The 18,406-nt window shown below is 37.6% G+C and overlaps 1 protein-coding gene across 3 annotated transcripts in view; it reads right to left on the bottom strand.

Annotated features, from left to right (window-relative positions):
- Positions 1–31: 31 nt before the first annotated feature.
- Positions 32–18,406, bottom strand: part of LOC127454490 (glycerol-3-phosphate dehydrogenase 1-like protein) — a 19,381-nt gene continuing 1,006 nt past the window's right edge. Inside the window, exons 2-8 of one of the 3 annotated variants that reach the window (XM_051721750.1) lie at positions 14,846–15,023; positions 13,612–13,752; positions 12,062–12,200; positions 8,552–8,664; positions 3,555–3,791; positions 3,329–3,435; positions 32–3,098 (exon numbers count right to left, since the gene is read on the bottom strand). In XM_051721750.1, coding sequence (XP_051577710.1) covers positions 3,002–3,098; positions 3,329–3,435; positions 3,555–3,791; positions 8,552–8,664; positions 12,062–12,200; positions 13,612–13,752; positions 14,846–15,023 — 1,012 coding nt within the window. In that variant the 3' untranslated portion in view covers positions 32–3,001. Of the gene's footprint in view, positions 3,099–3,120; positions 3,436–3,554; positions 3,792–8,551; positions 8,665–12,061; positions 12,201–13,611; positions 13,753–14,845; positions 15,024–17,486; positions 17,615–18,406 lie in introns of those variants that run through there. The other 2 variants (XM_051721749.1, XM_051721751.1) reach the window with 2 other exon arrangements.

Below are 18,406 nucleotides of genomic sequence, written 5' to 3'. Positions count from 1 at the left end.
TCAGCCAATCATATGGCAGCACTGTAATGTATAAAATCATTCAGATACGGGTCAGGAGCTTCAGTTCATGTTCACATCAACCATCCGAATGGGGAAAAATGTGATCTCAGTGTTTTTGACCGTGGCATGATTGTTGGTGCCAGATGGGCTGGTTTGAGTATTTCTGTAACTGCTGATCTCCTGGGATTTTTACACTCAACAGTCTCTAGAATTTACTCAGAATGGTGCCCAAAACAAAAAACATTCAATAAGCAGCAGTTCTGCGGACGGAAGCGCCTTGTCGATGTGAGAGGTCAACGGAGAATGGACAAACTGGTTCAAGCTTAAAGAAAGGCTACGGTAACTCAGATAACCCCTCTGTACAATTGTAGCGAGCAGAATAGCATCTCGGAATGCACAACATGTCGAACCTTGAGGCAGATGGGCTACAACAGCAGAAGACCACGTCAGGAACTTTATTAGGACCATAGTGTTCCTAATAAAGTGCTCAGTGAGTGTATATACCTTTCTTTGAATATTCAGTTCTTCTAAATGTTTTAAAATCTTATGTTTGAGTTCAAGATCTTTAAGAAAGAGCCTGAACTTAATAAAATCAAGATAATGGAAAGGTTATGGAAGTCAAACAATAAGCACAGAGATAATTTTAATGGTTAACTTTAAAAGCAGCACTTGATTAAACGTTCAGTCTCGTTCACAACTGTTAAAACATACAACTTGCAACTGTCATCACATTGTTTTCCACTAGAGAGAATATAGAATGAGTTCATACAACAAAATGCTATGCAACACCTTCTGTTTAACACAATTTAAATCCACCGGAGTTTTATATTGGGTACTTGAAAATATTTTGTCGTTTAATACTTTAGTATGATTATTCAGACACTTATAATAACAGCACATTACAAGAACACTGTGTTAAAAAAAAAAAAAAATTAAAAGCAGCAAATAAGGTGAAACACTTTGACATATCTACTAAAGGGATAATATTTTGCATCTGTCCAACAGATCTGTTCACACTAAAGAAATATAGTGCTATCAGAAAAGGCCTTTTTTGGAGCCAAACAGTAGCTGCTCCTGTATCACTCATTTGACAATAGAAAAGACATCTACATATCTCACTAAACCATTCTTTCATTATTTTAACAGTACAACTACAGGTTATGTATTTGAATATTATTCGTCATAAAAATGTTAGGTGCTAACACAGTAACATTGAAATATCACAATGAACTGAAGATGAATGTGGTAGTTTGAACTTTTTCAGGATGCTCAAATTCCAGATAACCACTTGATTTTAATGCATTCTTGAAGTTTAGATATGTAACAATGAATTTTAACTGTAACCTGGTTCAAAGTCCTGTAAATATGCTTTTATTTACTGTATGCATGTTATCTAAAAAACCCATATTTTATAATAGGCATGTTCCCAGTGTGTCTAATCAATGCACTTAGTCTTAGAAGGGGCTGGGAAGTTGAGATGACAGACTTGAACTCCTTTTATATAATATAGTGTCCTCTAAAAACAAAACTTTAGAAAGCTACTCACAAAACAACCTTGATTCCCAGAGTGAGTCCATTCAAGTATTTTGACCTGTCTGAGAAAATCTCCTGATCAGTTAGTTGAAAGGCATCTTCACATTAAAGAAATCATCTAGCTTAGTTCATCTCATGCATCCTATTCACAAATTCTCTCAGCATGTTAATCAAATGTAAATGGCAGTGTCAACATTTAAATGACTCTTCATTTTAATCATCTTGCTTGCCCTTGTGTTGAATAACTTGTGTGTAGAAGTATTGGAGTTTCTTAAAAAAAGTGGTATTATGCTGGTTCCACTGGATCTCAAAGCACCAAGGGACATGACTTTGGATTTTATCGCACTACGTTGCTTGGTCTCAATGTAGACGGGTTATACAAAGGAATCCTCTCTACACTAATACGTTTTTTTTTTTTCTAAATCCCACTTTTCCCATCTGTCAGTGAGGTGATTTTGTGGAGCATCCACAAGAGGGCAGTCAGACAGAGAGAAATAGTTAAAAATTCCATATTGGCTTAATAACCCGAGTAGATAACCCATGGCTGCACTTTTAAGAAATATTCCAGGTTCAATACAATTTAAGCTCAAATTGACAACATTTGTGGCATTATGTTGCTTACCACAAAAATTTATTTAGGCTCGTGCCTCCTTTTATTTAAAAAAGCCAAAAATTTGGGCTCCAGTTAGGCACTTACAATGGAAGTAAATGGGGCCAATCTGTAAACTTTAAAATACTCACTATTTCAAAAGTATAGTCACAAGACGTAAACAATATGTGTGTTAACATGATTTTTAGTGTTATAAAATCACTTGCTAACCTTTTCTGTGCAAAATTATAGCCAATTTTACAACTTCGTTGCCATGACGATGTCAACAACTATACAGCTCAAATTATACATGAGTTTTAACAGAAGAATTAATGTAAGTGCTTTTATAAAATTATAAGCTTCACATTTTATCCTTTAAAACATCCAAATACTGGCCCCATTCACTTCCACTGTAAGTGTCTACAACAGCAGAAGTAATCCTGATTTTTGCTTTTACTTTATATAAAAAAAAAAAAAAAAAAAAAAGGACATAGTAGTCTAAATGAGTTTTTGTGGTAATCAACATTATAATATACATTCTGTCGATTGAGCTTAATTTGAATTGAACCCAGAATATTCCTTTAATTCCAAAAATTATCCCTTAACTCTTAAGTACTTTGAGTACATTCTGTCATGTACGATGACAAAACCTGAAAGGTCGGAAAGAAAAACCTGAGTTCAAACCTAACCATTAGTGTAGAACTGGACCTAGGATGAAAATCCTTGAACAAAATAAAACACTGTATATGTTTATATAACAATAAAAACCAAAAGACAAATTGTTAGAGGTAGGGCCACCCAGAGGATGAGAGGAAAAAGAGAAGGGGGCTGAGGACGTGGCTGCTGGGGACACCGTAGGTTCTGGTCCATGTGAGACCTTCACAGGTGCTCTGGATGGCTCTGCAGGCAGGTGATCATGTCCTGAACTGGCTTTCCCTCAAAACAGATCTGATACACAGCCGTAAACAGAGGGAATCTGGGAAACAACGTTGATTTAATGTAAAATCAATGTAATTTTAAAACCAATGGAAAGGCTAGTTATGGTAGGCTTTGGCCACTTTATTAGAGCGATTTATTGGAGAGTAACAAAAAATTACTGGGGAGAGAGAGGAGGAATGAGATTGTGACACGTTGAAGCTCAGACTCGATCCTGTGTCAACCACATTAACACAAAGGCTCAATGTGTAAAAGGGAAAGCAAACATACTTATCTACTAGGCCCTTCTGTTTGAGGATATGATAGACCTCAGCAGAAGTCAACGGTCCCTGAAGCTTTTGTCCATTTAACATCTCCTTCTCCAGTTCCTCAATGCTCTTGGGGGGTACGGACGGACGGACAGGGGGGACATTATCAATCTCTTTTCTGCATCAGCACAATTACATGCCATCTTGTAAGTGGAGACACAGGGAAAGGTTGGATCAGGTTTCTTTACCTTGCCTGTCCTGGCAAAAGCTTCTGCCACGCGTCGGTTACGCCCCCCGTAGCAAGTGGTGATCAGGTCAGCAACGCCGCAGCTCTCGAGGAACGTGGCGGATGAAACGGAGTCATCTTTGCAGAACAGTTTGGAAAAGGCGATCATCTCCATCAAGCCAAGGCGGATGACTGCTGCTTTGGTGTTGTCTCCACACTGCAGGCCATCACAGAAGCCTGCACCTACTGCAACAATGTTCTAGTGCAGGGGAAATAAGTACATTATGTAAATATAAATTTATGCTGCAACACACAATACACAGTTTGCTTTTCAATATACTATATGTTTTGTTTACTCTGTCTAGACATTTATTCTTGTAATGTACAGTATCTTCTCATATTTAATAGGTTATATACAACTTAATGTCTATGGACAGCATCTGAGGCATGCAGTTGAATACCACGGAAAATAATTTTGACATCGTTCAGTTTGAATGGGAAACAATTATAATAAAACAACACTTACAATGGAAAAATGGAAGCCTTGTAGGCAAGTGGGCATCACAGTGAGTAATTGCTTAAAATGTTTATTTGTATAGTGCCTTTCACAACACACATTGTTTCAAAGCAGCTTTACAGAAAAACATGCATTAACAGAAAATGAAAAAAAAACATAATACCTATCAAGTCTTAGAATCATCCTGTAGTTTCATTAAGTGTGTATAAAAATAAGTAATTCAATAATAATTGTATTTAGAACCCCTGTGAGCAAGCCGAAGGCGAAGAAACTCCATAAGATGTTGGTTAATGGAGAAAAATAACCTTGGAAGAAACCAGTCTCACTGTGGGGGCATGACTATAATGCCAATATGACTTCTTTATGTGCAGTGCAAGTCATGGTTTAAAATTATTAAACTAAGTAAGTGTTAAGGGTCAGTGTTTAAACAAAGATTTTGTAAGAACTGTAAGATTAATGACTAATGTCTTTTAAGTTCATCCTGGATTAACTGCAGAAGTTCATATAGATGCATTATCCATTGTTAGTTGGCTGAAGAAGGCATTTGCTGGCAATTTATTGATAGTCTATGTATTCCATTTTAAGAGTGTAGTCCATCATTAGACCAAGGTGATGCAGGCCGAGATCAGTGAGGTGCTTCACAGTTCAACCGGCCGGTAATTTCGGTGAGGTCTATCCTAAATCCAAGGTTCAGGCAATGGCATATGATGTATCCCATGTCTTATGACTGGAGTTGGCATCAGTTCATCCTCTGAGGTCTATCATAATAGACTGAAGTGATGTCTGGCTGGCACCGGCTGCCACACTCAGAGACACGTAGCAGTGGAGTCCGATACCAAGCATTTAGCAGGAATGGAGCTGGATCCGGCCGGTTCTGGTGACCTCGGGATAGGAGTCCCGAGGTTGAGACATGGAAACAAATAGGATAATATTAGTGTAGATGCCATTCAATTTGTTTTTTTTTTTTTTTTTTTTTTTTTTGCAGAGTTATAGATCAGGATCAAGATTTCAGGTTCCGGCAGACCTAACTAAAGCAGCCTAATTGTGTGGTGAAGAATAAATTAGGTGTATGCCTGGCTAAATAGATGAGTCTTTAGTCTAGACTTAAACTGTCTGCATCCTGAACAATGTTAGGGAGACTATTCCATAGTTTAGGAGCCAAAATAGGTAAAGGATCTACCTCCTTATGTGGATTTTGATATTCTAGGAACTATTAACAGGCCAGAGTTTTGCGATCATAATGAATGTGATCGAATATAGCGTGGTAAAAGGTCACTTAAGTACTGTGGAGCTAGACCATTCAAAGCTTTGTATGTAGTTAGCAGAATTTTAAAATGAATATGAAATTTAACAGGTAGCCAATGTAACAACGATAAAATGGGGCTAATATGATCATATTTCTTGGTTCTAGTCAGCACTCTGGCTGCTGCATATTGAACCAACTGAAGTTTATTTATTGAACTTGCAGAACATCCTCCCAGTAATGCAATACAATAATCTAATCTTGAGGTCATGAATGCATTAATTAGTTTTTCGGCATCAGCAACAGAGAGCATGTGTCGTAACTTAGCAATATTTCTTACGTGGAAGAATGCTGTTCTACAAACATTGGAAATTTGATTTTCAAATGACATATTGGTATCAAATATAACACCTAAGTTCTTCGCTGTTGAAGACGATGTAACAGTACATCCATCGAGAGTCAAATGATATTTTAGCGGCTTATTTTTTTTTTAAGAGGTTTTTGGTCCAATATCTAGTACCTCTGTTTTATCGGAATTGAGTAGAAGGGAATTTCTGGCCATCCAATCTTTGATTTCATTGATACACTCTGCTAATTTGGAGAATTGTGAAATTTCGTGGGTTTCGAAGAAATATAAAGTTGGTTATCATCTGCAAAAAAGCTAGCAGGCTACAAACACAGACTTGAGCTAGGCACCAGCAGCAACAGGAAGTGATGTACAAAACACTTAACTAACAAACCAACCAACCAACCATCCATCCATCCATCAATCCATCCATCCTCTAACCAACTATCCATTAATTTATCCATTTATTGATTCATTCATCCATCTACCAATCCTTCTACCTATCTACTAACGAACCATCTAAACATGTATTCATCTATCCATCCATCCATCCACCAACCAACTAACATCTATCTATCTATCTACTAACATCTATCAAATATGTATCCATTTACTAACTATCCATCCATCCATCAATCTTCAAATCCTTCTACCTATCTATCTATCTACTAACCAACCATCTAAATATCTATGCATCCATGCATACACACCAACTAACTAATATCTATCCATCTATCTGCCTATCTCTCTATCAACTAACATCTATCAAATATGTATCCATTTACTAACCATCCATCCATCAATCCATCTATCTTCAAATCCTTCTACCTATCTATCTACTAACCAACCATCTAAATATCTATGCATCCATGCATACACACTAACTAACTAACTATCTATCCATCTATCTGCCTCTCTATCTATCTACTAACATCTATCAAATATGTATCCATTTACTTACTAACCATCCATCCATCCATCCATCTACCAACTAACCATCAAAACATCTTTTCATCCATCCATCACCAACTATCATCTATCTACTAACTATCCACCTAACAATGTATCCATTCACTTATACAGTATATCTATTCATCTATCCTTCTACCTATCCATCTACTAACAAACTATCAACATCATCTATTTATCCTAACCAACTATCCATCCATTCATCCTTGTACCTATCTACTTACCATCTTTCATCTATCCATTTACTTGACTACTAACCATCCATCCATCCTTCATTAACCAAACAACCATCCATCCATACATCCATCCTTCTACCTATCTACTAAGCAATTAATTACCTATCATCTATCCACTTACTAAACAACTAACCATCCATCCATCTATCCATCATTAACCAAATAACCATTCATCCATCCATCAAGTTATCCATCCATCCATCCATCCATCATTCTACCTACCTATCTACTAAACAACTAACCATCCAAACATCTATTCATCAATCCATTCATCCATCTACTGATCAACTAACATCTATCTGCCTATCTTTCTACCTACTAACCACCTAACAATCTATCCATTAATTTATATATCTACCCATCTGTCTGTCTATTCATCATCTATTTATCCATTTACAAACCAACTATCCATCCATTCATCCTTGTACCTATCTACCAACCATCTTTAATCTATCCGTTTATTAAACAGCTAAACATCCATCCTTCTATCTACTAAACAACTAACCATTTATCAGCTATCTATTTATCCATTTATTCATCCATCCTTCTACCTATCTATTAACCAATAAACCATCTATCTTCTATCCATTTACTAACCAACTAACCATCCATCCATCCTTCATTAACCAACCAAACCATCTATCCGATTACCCATCCATTCTTCTACCTACCTACTAAGCAATTAACCATCTATCATCTATCCATTTACTTAACTGCTAACCATCCATCCATCCTTCATTAACCAACAACCAACCATCCATCCATCCATCCATCCATCTTCTAAGTAATTAATTATCTACCATCCGCTTACTAAACAACCATCCATCCATCTATCCATCATTAACCAACTAACCATTCATCCATCCATTAATTTATCCATCTATCATTCTACCTTTCTATCTACTAAACAACCATCCAAACATCTATTCATCCATCCATCCATCCATCCACTGATCAGCTAACATCTATCCATTTATCTGCCTATCTTCTAACCATCGATCCATTCATTTATATATCTACCCATCCATCTATCTACTAACCAACTAACCATCTATCAACTGTCTGTTTACCCATTTACTAACCATCCATCCATCAGCATGAGAATGGTGTGATGGAATCGCTTTCCAAATCATGCCATGACTAACTAAGAAGTAAACCTGGTTACTTCTGCTCCAGGAAAGGCCATGGAAGTAGCATGACATAACTATCCATAAAGCCTGGTTTATGTGCCATAAACTCCAGATTGGTTGTATGTAGATGAAATCTATGAGAGTTCATCCACCTGGAAAAGTAGTCTCAACTCAAAAGGACGATTTAGACAACTTTACAGCTCAAATAATAAATTTTTTTTGCTGAAGAAGTTTAAAGTGCTTTTAAACCCTCTGTCCCACTTTCATTGTAAGTTTACTACTGTAAATGTTTTTTTTTTCTTTCATTCTTTTCTTTGGTAACCAACAGCACGCCAAATATGTTGTCCTGAACATTAAGTTGTAAATAACCTAAAGTATTCATCTAAGCTTGCCAACATTCTAATGATTTTTACAATGTATTTATGAGGAAGACAAGGGCTTAAAGCAGCTACAGTACTTGTGAATTAAGCAGTGCAGCACTCTTTTTTACACAGAGGTCTGAATTGTGCCCAAGAAGCCCCGCACCTGCATCAAGATATTTCCCCTGAGAGAAGTAGCTAGACATGACCGATATTTACCTTGAGGGCTCCACAGAGCTCCACTGTGTCAGCGTCATCCACCACAGTGATTCTGAAGTTAGGTGTCTGCAGGAGCTCTTTGAAGAGGATGCCGTTCTCAAAAACCTTGCTGCCTGCAGATCGGTGTAAATCGAGATTGAGTATATTTACAATTTTAATTCAATTTGAAAAATAATGTTTTAAATATCAAAATATTTCTAAATACTTAAATATGTCTCTTTTTGGTCAACTTTAGTTTGTCAATTTTACATTTACACTGTTGTTTTTGGAACTCATGTAATATATATATTTCTTTATAAAAAATGTAATTTTTTAATGTATTTTTTTATTTCTATTCTATTATGCAATATTCAAATATTTTTTTCCTAATTTCTTCACTTTCACATGTTAATTTAATGCTCTTTGATTAACCCCACAAGCCCTTATTTCTCATGAAGCAAAACGTTTGGTATTTAATTTCATCATTTTATCACTCAACAGAAATAGAATAAGCATGTGTCTCCTCCTCTGTGCGACTGTGTGTCATTAACACTGCGTGTATGAACCCGCTATGACCAGGAACATTTGCCATTACACAATGGTTTAAAGTTAAGCCAGAGTTTCACATTAATAACTCAAACGTTAATATTTGTTTGTTTATATTTTTGCGGGAGTTTGGCACAAGCCTCAGCTGACGGCGTGTGCATCAGAGCGCTTGAGAAGCACTCTTACCGAACAGAAGCTGCTCTGGTTGACATCCACGGTGTGGCTCAGTAAGGCTCTGAGTTTAAGTAAATGACACATAAATGTGCAGTTGATAGCATTTACAGAGCATCCAGAAAGTATTCACAGCGCTTCACTTTTTCCACATTTTGTTATGTTACAGCCTTCTTACAAAATGGATTAAATTCATTATTTTCCTAAAAATTCTACAAACAATACCCCATAATGACAACGTGAAAGAAGTTTGTTTGAAATCTTTGCAAATTTATTAAAAATAAAAAAATGAAAAAGTTATGTACATAAGTATTCACAGCCTTTGCTCAATACTTTGTTGAAGCACCTTTGGCACCAATTACAGCCTCAAGTCTTTTTGAGTATGATGCTACAAGCTTGGCACACCTATTTTTGGGCAGTTTCTCCCATTCTTCTTTGCAGGACCTCTCAAGCTCCATCAGGTTGGATGGGGAGCGTCGGTGCACAGCCATTTTCAGATCTCTCCAGAGATGTTCAATCGGGTTCAAGTCTGGGCTCTGGCTGGGCCACTCAAGGACATTCACAGAGTTGTCCCGGAGCCACTCCTTTGTTATCTTGGCTGTGTGCTTAGGGTCGTTGTCCTGTTGGAAGATGAACCTTCGCAGTGAGAGCAGCCCATGGCCCAGGTGGCTGGAGTCTCTGATGGTCCTCTGAGTTTTTTTTTCACACACCGCCTGGTGTATATGTCCTGGAGGGAGGGAAGCTCACTTCCAATGATGTGTCTGGCAGTTCGCACCACCCTTTGCAGGGCTTTGCGGTTGTGGGCAGTGCTATTGCCATACCAGGCGGAGATGCAGCCAGTCAGGATGCGCTCTACAGTGCTGGTATAGAACCGTGTGAGGATGTGGCGGTTCATTCCAAACTTCCTCAGCCGTCTCAGGAAGAAGAGGCACTGTACTGTTTAGTATCAGTCAATGGCTGACCATTAACATAAATAATACATTAAAATAAATAGCTAAATAAACATCAGGGGCTGGTTGCACCAGCTAAACGTACGTTACAACTTAGCCTAGTTGTGGCGTAAATGGGCACCAAGTCACAACTTACGCTCTACTAAATATTTGAGCGTTGCACCATTACATTTTTGTAGGACGTAACCCTACGTATAAACTAAATATATATGGCAGCCTCTGACCAGGAGTAACTGATGGAATAAAAAAGCAGACTGATATTTAATGACATCAATGAGCTCATGTTTTGCTTGACAGGCTTCAGTCTTTTTGACATATATGATGGTGTTGGCATTTACACTCATTTACATTTACGAGAGACAGAGAAAAAATAAATAAATAAACAAATAAATATTTTACTTTTAAAATCTTACTCTTCAGCATAAAACCAATCTAACAATGCAGTTTTTAGGGTGCGTCGCCTGGTGTCAAGTTTCAACACATTCAAAAAAAAAATAATAATAATAAAAAAAAAATTATATATATATATATATATATATATATATATATATATATATATATATAGGATATTAAAATATCCAGCCTGTTGTATTAGTATGTATCACCCCTCATTTATTTTAGATACAGTTCCTAAACATTATTATTTACACAGGGCAAATATACTATTTATTAAATCTACTTTTATTACATATCCTAATGTCTGGAAAACCAGACTTCTAAATATTACATTTTGTAAATGCAACGACTTGAATTGTTCGGATGAAGGGGGTACCAAACTGTGAATCCTGAACAAAACATTTTGGTGAATACATGTTTACTCATTAGCTTCCACTCAGCTGTCAATCAATTAAAGTAGCTACGTGATTAGCTAGTTAGCTATAAGCTCGTTGTCACGGAGAATAAAAGATGGACTTTATTTACTTTCCAGCATTGTCTCACCAACTAGGCAACAGCAAAGTGTGAAATCAACACTCACCACACACAATCCACCACCGCACCATTGTCTGTGAGCTGCAAAAGATGCTCTGATGTTTACCTTTCAGTCTGCTATGTTACTGACTGCACTGATAAACTATAGCTGGCTAACAGCAAACAGATGTGATAAACATGAGTGACATGATTGTCAGGGACAGGGTTAATGTTATATTAGTTATATAAAATGATGGGGTAATTTTTTATTAACTTTCCAGTATGTATTTCACAAACTAGTTAGCAATTTAATGAGATCGCTCAAATCCACATCGTTTAACTCCGCCCTGTCTACAGAGCCACCGTCAGCTCAGAGCCAGCTCTGTAAACAATGGAGTCGGAGTGCGCTCTGCTGGACAAACTACGCTATGACACCAATTCTAAAGTATTGTTTTCTGCATTATATGTTCTGAAAAAAAAAAGTTTTCCTATCGGCACATACCGATAAAATATACGGCGATACCGATATATCGGTGAAAGGATAATATCGGCCGACCAATATATCGTTTGGGCACTTATTAAAATGTGATTGGAATTTGAAGTGCACAATGATTGTGGTTCTCAAATAACTGCAGTTAGATCAAATAATTTAATAAATCGCGACAGGCCTGGATGCACCGATTAAAAAAAATGTGTGTGCCGATACAGATATCCAATTATATAGAACAACATCCGTCAATACTGATAATTTGGGAGTTTTTTTTTTATGCTACCTTGTTTCAAACCACTGATAATAAATTGCACAACTTAAAGAAATGTAAATATCGGCCGATACTGATGTTTGACTGATATATCAGTGCATCTCTAATGGTAAGAATGATTCCTTAGCAGGCATGACTAATTACAGAATTACGGTTAAATGCTTCCATTTAAAATCAGAGAGCTGATCACTCACCAATGGTGCTCTCGCAGAATTTCTCAGCCGCCACTTCATTGGCAATGTTGGCCCCCATTAAGACACTAACATCGATGCCCATTTTTTCCCTAATGATGTCAGAGATGAGCTTCAATCCTTCTGGTCCTTCATCAATGCCCTACAGAGACACAAGAAGGAAAAAGAAAGGAGTCCATCAACATTGTATTTTCTTTTAATGTAGCATTGCCTCATTTTCTCCTCAGCAGATATAACTCTGAAGCACAGCTGTTTGGAGGAACATTTTTGCCTAATGACTCACAAAATGAGGAGAAACACCAAAGCAGAACAAAAATAATCAAGGGGGAAATGGGTAAAAATCTCAGAAAGAGAATGCAGAAACCAGTCCAGTCATATCTTTTGAAAATAGCAAACATGGAACATTGTGAGAAATTAAATTACTGTGGAGTGCAGAAGATAAATACAAACTGGAAATGTATAACTCCAGAGATGGAGTGCAGCCAGTAACAGAAAAGACAAACTGCCACCAGGAGATAAACTGCATGTGAGGAGTCTGCCAGCAGGCCAGAGGGCCCTTTTATTTTTACCTATGAGTCACTCCACATATGGTGCATCTTGCTCCGTTTTTAAAGAGATATCAAGTCTGCGAATTCCACAGCATTCGTCCTGTCCTGCCACATGGCAGAGGGCACACAAAGATTGACCAAAATGTGGAATATAAAATCAACAACGGCAATGTAGGGCATTTGGTATTTCCAAAAAACTATAATCAAGGTTCCCACACTTTTTCAGGAATTAATTTCCATGCCTTTTCCAGACATTCCTGATTACTGAAAACATTTTTTTTAGATTGCACTCACAAAGAACAATTTCTAGCCAGTGAAATATTTTACAGCTGAATAAAAAAATAAAAATAAAATATTATTTATTTATTTATTTATTTTTAATATTCTTGACTTTTAGATGAGCTGTTAGTATTCTATGACTTTTCCATCCCTGGAAATCACACATTTAAACATTTTGTTTTTTAGAAAAATGTTCTGGGTATATAATATGTATAATATAGGAATTCTGAGTTCTGTGTGCCAAACATATTCAAACAAACAAAATATTGCTGGGTTTTCCTGTAGCCCAACAGGTAAAGCATGGTTCTAGCAATGCAAAGGACATGGGTTCAATTCCCAGGGAATGCACATACTGATCTTGCATGGCAAGTCACTTTGGATAAAAGCATTGATGGACACTTTGTTCTGTTTTGCTTAGTCTGCCCTTAAAATATTTTTTGGCATGTAATGTCACTTGGCATCATCCCACAATGCCACAAATTTCTATCTGGTTAATCCATTATGATAATGGAGCCAAAACAGAGAAGGACAGAATGCATTATACTTCACAAAGAATGTAGAGAGAGAGCATTACGTCTATTAGCCACCAAAATAAAAAAAAAGGTCTCTGTCAAAGCTTCAAATGTACTTTCAACCCTGGATCAAGTAAGAAGTAACCAAAGACCTAAACAATGGTATACATAACTCAAAAGCACAGCTACTTCAATATCAGCAGAGCACTCTTACTTTAATTAATGTAATTCCTCGAGCTTTCTCTGAGATGCAGCCCGCCATCTCATCGCACAATTTTCGGATGAACTGGTGCGGGACAACAAATACGAGGAGGTCAGCATCATCTGCAGCGTCCCGCAACTGTGGCACTGCAACCTGCAAGATTAACCACATAAATATGCTTCTTATTTCCATACTACAGTGTAATATGTTCGAGGAATGAGGAAGCGGGAGATGGCGAATCCAACTTAAAAGTACGTTTATTCTTCACATAAACACGTTCGCTTGACTGCGTAATGGTAAAGCTTCATATAAACACTCAAAACGCTCTATTTAGTGGGACTGGCAGCTGCCAACACACTTGAAGCTTCAGCTGGACTCTTACTCTGAGGTCTGGCCCATTTTATTTCCCCCATCTCTCACTGTGAACAAAGAAACAGCAATTACCAGCATTTCATCTCAGGTGAAAACCCTTACCGCTTCCTCTCTCCCCAGAAGAACACTCGACCATACCCTCACCTCCACTACAGCAAGCTTGAATTTGCCTTTCACATATAAGGCATGCACAGTTCAGCTCACAAGTGTACATACCCCTTGCAAAACCTGTAAGATGTTTATCATTTAGAAAAAATAAAAGCTATGAAAATAAGAGCTCAGTTTCTATTTAGTTTTGCCTTGAGGAAGCTGCATAACATACTGTAAATTCAACAAGACAAAATAACTGAAATTTAAGTATGAAAGGTTCTCTAAGTCCATGTCATGTGATGGTCAAAAGATGCAATTCAGAACAATCAGACTTTTAATCAAAGTCTATGTGTGGTTGCTTGTTGCATTAGAAATGGATACACAAGAAGGAACTCTAGTTACTTGATTACTTTTATCATCTTACAGAATACTAATTTAAGGGTAGTTTCCTTGAAGGAAGCTGGGTTAAACTGTCTTACTGAAGGCCAAAAATCTGATGAAGTCTTTTGGGATAGTTCGCCCAAAAATGAAAATTCATTTACTCACCCTTTATGTTGTTCCAAACCTAAATTACTTACTTTATTCAGTGGAACACAAAAGGAGATGTTTGTCAAAATAAATATTGCTTTAAATATTTTTTTAAATACTTAAAATAACAATATTTTAAATATCGCTCCTCGTGTTACACGGAAGATAGAAAGTCATACACACATTTTTGGGAGATCTCTTTACCTGCAACCTTTAACATCTCTTATTCTTAATCACTATTAAGGTACTGTCTTACCACATTCTCTGGAAGTTTGTAACCTGGAAGGTATTTGACGTTCTCATGCTCTGTGTTGATTATCTCAGACAGCTTTCTGCCGTTGACCATTTCTTCATACACCCACATCTTAACAGTGGTGGCGAAGCACTGGAGTTTCTGTGCATTGGTGCCAATAATTCTTGCAATAGCAGAGCCCCTTGGCACAGGAGAACACAATGATCTCTTTAATCAAAATGCTAGTCTGTTGTTGGACAGCAGTTCACAGAGACATTCAAGCAAGGTTTACAACCCTGAGAAGTTGCATTGGCAGTTGTGACCAAATGAGGGTTATGCAGCATGCATTTTTGTCAGATCAATGCACTTAAGTCATAAATAACTTGAATTTGCCCAGAGTATCCCTGCTAGCAAATGACTAACAGTTACGTAACTTATTCATCCTTTTTGGTAATTTCATGACTTATTAATAACAATGTTACTGCAAAGTTACAGGCCCATAATTTCATTACCAAACAGTGGCAGACTGGCCATTGGGAGAACCGGGACTTTTCCTGGTGGGCCAGCCATGAAATGGGGCCGCATGGGCCGCCGCGTTATGCAGAACACGCCACAAAATTGGCGCCACGATATGTGGAAGGGGGCAGCAATATGCAGAAAAGGACAGCGATATTTACTCGAGTGAGTTATGGGTATCTATATCAAACAGTATCCACCATTAACAAACTTCAGTGGCGAACAGTTTAACTGAATGTAAACAAGTTAACTAAAACTGAGGTAAGATACAAACAGACATTTTCAGACTTATTTATTGTGAACATCGAAGTGTTTGTTCAGAGTTACTTGTTTTATGTTTTCATCAAAAAAGTGCCTTGTTCTCACGGTCACTTGAATAAGAGCCCTTGCTCACTCTCCCTCATGCGCAGCACCTGAGGGAGACACGCAAAGCAAAGCTGGTTAAAATTAAATTGATACGCTAGGTTTAAATGGCAAACGAACACGTAATTTATAACATGTATCCATGTATGACTACAGCGAGCGCTTCAATATGAAAACAGGCAAATCCCATGGCATTTTAAGCGAATTAAAAATCCTGGTTTGACTTTCTTTAAGGACCCTCCGAAGCAAACGGGCATGTTGCCACCCCAAAACAAGCAAATATTACAGCTTTTCATACTTGCATTACAACTTGTGGATAAATTTGCTGCTTCCTTTGGTGACTGTTGTGCTGTACTGACAGACTGAACACCCGGGCAAGTCAATGCTCTGACATCGCGATCCGCATATTTATTTTCCCTAGTAAAGAATATTATCAATAACAGCTAATTAAACATTAAACATGATTGTCACTAGAGGGCGAAATGCAACTGTCCTATCCACAGGTTGGAGATGGTAAAACAGGGGTGTTTTCGCCTGTCAGTCATTGATGCTCTGTGAGAGTTTGGGCATACCAAGATGGCCACTCGAACACTTCCGGTGGCTTTACCTCCTGCTGGCAGTTTACATTGCATCAGCGATCCAGTTATGTATATCAGTGGGTAAGACTGTTTTGTTAATTCTCAACAAAATATCTAAAGTTATGAAAATAACATTACAATATTTACACAACCTGACAAAATCTCATCTGACAGCAGATAAACAGGGCAACGCATATTTCTGAGGCACTTTTTAGGTACTTCGTCCGACAGGAGAGTTAGTTTTTCTGAGGTAAGACACTTGTTACTTCACAACAAATAAACGACTCTTATAAACATGTAAAAGGTTCCTTGAGCTTTGGAAAGACACTATATGAAGTAAAACCTGTTTTTATAACAATACATAGTACTGGTGTAATTAGAGTTGCCATGGCAACCAACTAGACTCAACTCAAATTGCAGAAGACAGCAATAGACATCTACATCTCTGTCTCTGGTCAATTATATCTGCCACAAAAGTTCAACAACCACATCAGAATGGTTAAGTAAAATGTCTCACCTTCTAGTTTAAGTAGTTTTGTTAATATTTTGCATCTGTGACTATTTGGCAGCTTTAATCATCTGAAATGTCCACTAGCATTATGTCAAATGTTTATAATGGGCCCATATATAGGCCTATAGTGTAATATAAATGTGTAGATATTTTCATTTTTACTTGTTTTTACTGTTATAAACTAATTATTTATTGAAAAAGTTTATGCAGATATTATGAAGATTATATTGTCATTTTCTGTAAGATTATAAGTCACTAACCATTATATATATATAATGTAAGGAATAATTGACGACGGAACGTTGAATTGTTGAAAAATAATGCAAACGTTGCACCTCGGGTGTGCATTATTTTTCAACAATTCAACGGGCCGGAGTCAATTATTCCGCTTATTCCACGGTTACCACACCTTAAGACATCGTTCAGGGTTTTATCTCAAGACATTTTCTGGTTTTCGTCACTAAAACGCTCTTGTGAGTGGAACTACTTTCTTCCGCCACATATTCAGCGTCTTGCTTAAATACAGTCGCAGCCTTCGTTGCTAATTCGAAAACGTCATATTAGAACTAGCAACGGAGGCTTGCGCTGCTTTACTGGAGTAACAAGTTAGTGCGTTTGTGCATGTGTGTGAAAGTTTGTATTTGAGGGATCGAAAGAGAGAAACTCAGAAATTGAGAGATATCACTTCTGAGATTACCTTCTTTGTTGCGACTCTTGTCAGAAGTAACATCGCTTCAAAATCACCATATTCCCGTTATAAACCTTAACAACTCTTTTTCATCCCCACTGAGATGCAGGAGTGCGCTGACATGACGACTCCGTTTTTCTCTCACGAGTATGTTTGGGCCTTAAGTGTGTGCGTTAAGCATATAATGTGTGTCCACGAGTGTGGGAGTGTGTGTGTGTGTGTGTGTGTGTGTGTGAGAGAGAGAGAGAGAGAGACAGAGAGGGAGCTCGAGGGTTTTTCCCACAGGTATCTCAGATAATATAGAAACTGTTGTATTGACCAAGTGTATCTAGCTTTAATACAGCTCAAGCATTCGTTGCTATTTCGAAAACGTCTTGTTAGAACCAGCAACGGAGGCTTGCGCTGCTTCTCTCTCTCTCTCTCTCTCTCTCTCTGTGTGTGTGTGTGTGTGAGCGAAACGGGGGGCAGGGTGTAACGCGGTGCTTTCCACTACAGCTATGTGAGGCTGATTAGGGCGAAATATATTGAAATATTAAAAGTTATTTCGGATAATAGAAATTGTTGTATTGATCAAGTCGCGGAGGTGCGGCTCTATTTGTCAGTTGACTGGAGTCTCTCTCTCTGTGTGTGTGTGTGTGTGTGTGTGTGTGAGCGTGTGTGTGTGTGAGCGTGTGTAAGTGCGGGGGAGAGGGAGCGCGAGGACTCTTTTCACCCGAAATTGAAATATATGTAGGATATTTTAGACATTGTTTGACGTTCTTAACCGATTTACTATAACCAATGACTTTGTTTATATGGTTATTTTGTTGTGGTAGCCTGTAGGGCTCTTTGAAATAACTGAAATAATTTGGCGAAGTGATATGGAACCGTTATGTGGTAAAGACCTGGAACTACTTTATAGCCGTGCTTTTCCTTGAAAAATAATTGCA

Source organism: Myxocyprinus asiaticus, chromosome 16, assembly GCF_019703515.2.
Source record: "Myxocyprinus asiaticus isolate MX2 ecotype Aquarium Trade chromosome 16, UBuf_Myxa_2, whole genome shotgun sequence".
Lineage (NCBI taxonomy): Eukaryota > Metazoa > Chordata > Actinopteri > Cypriniformes > Catostomidae > Myxocyprinus > Myxocyprinus asiaticus.
This window is presented reverse-complemented; position numbering and strand designations above follow the sequence as displayed.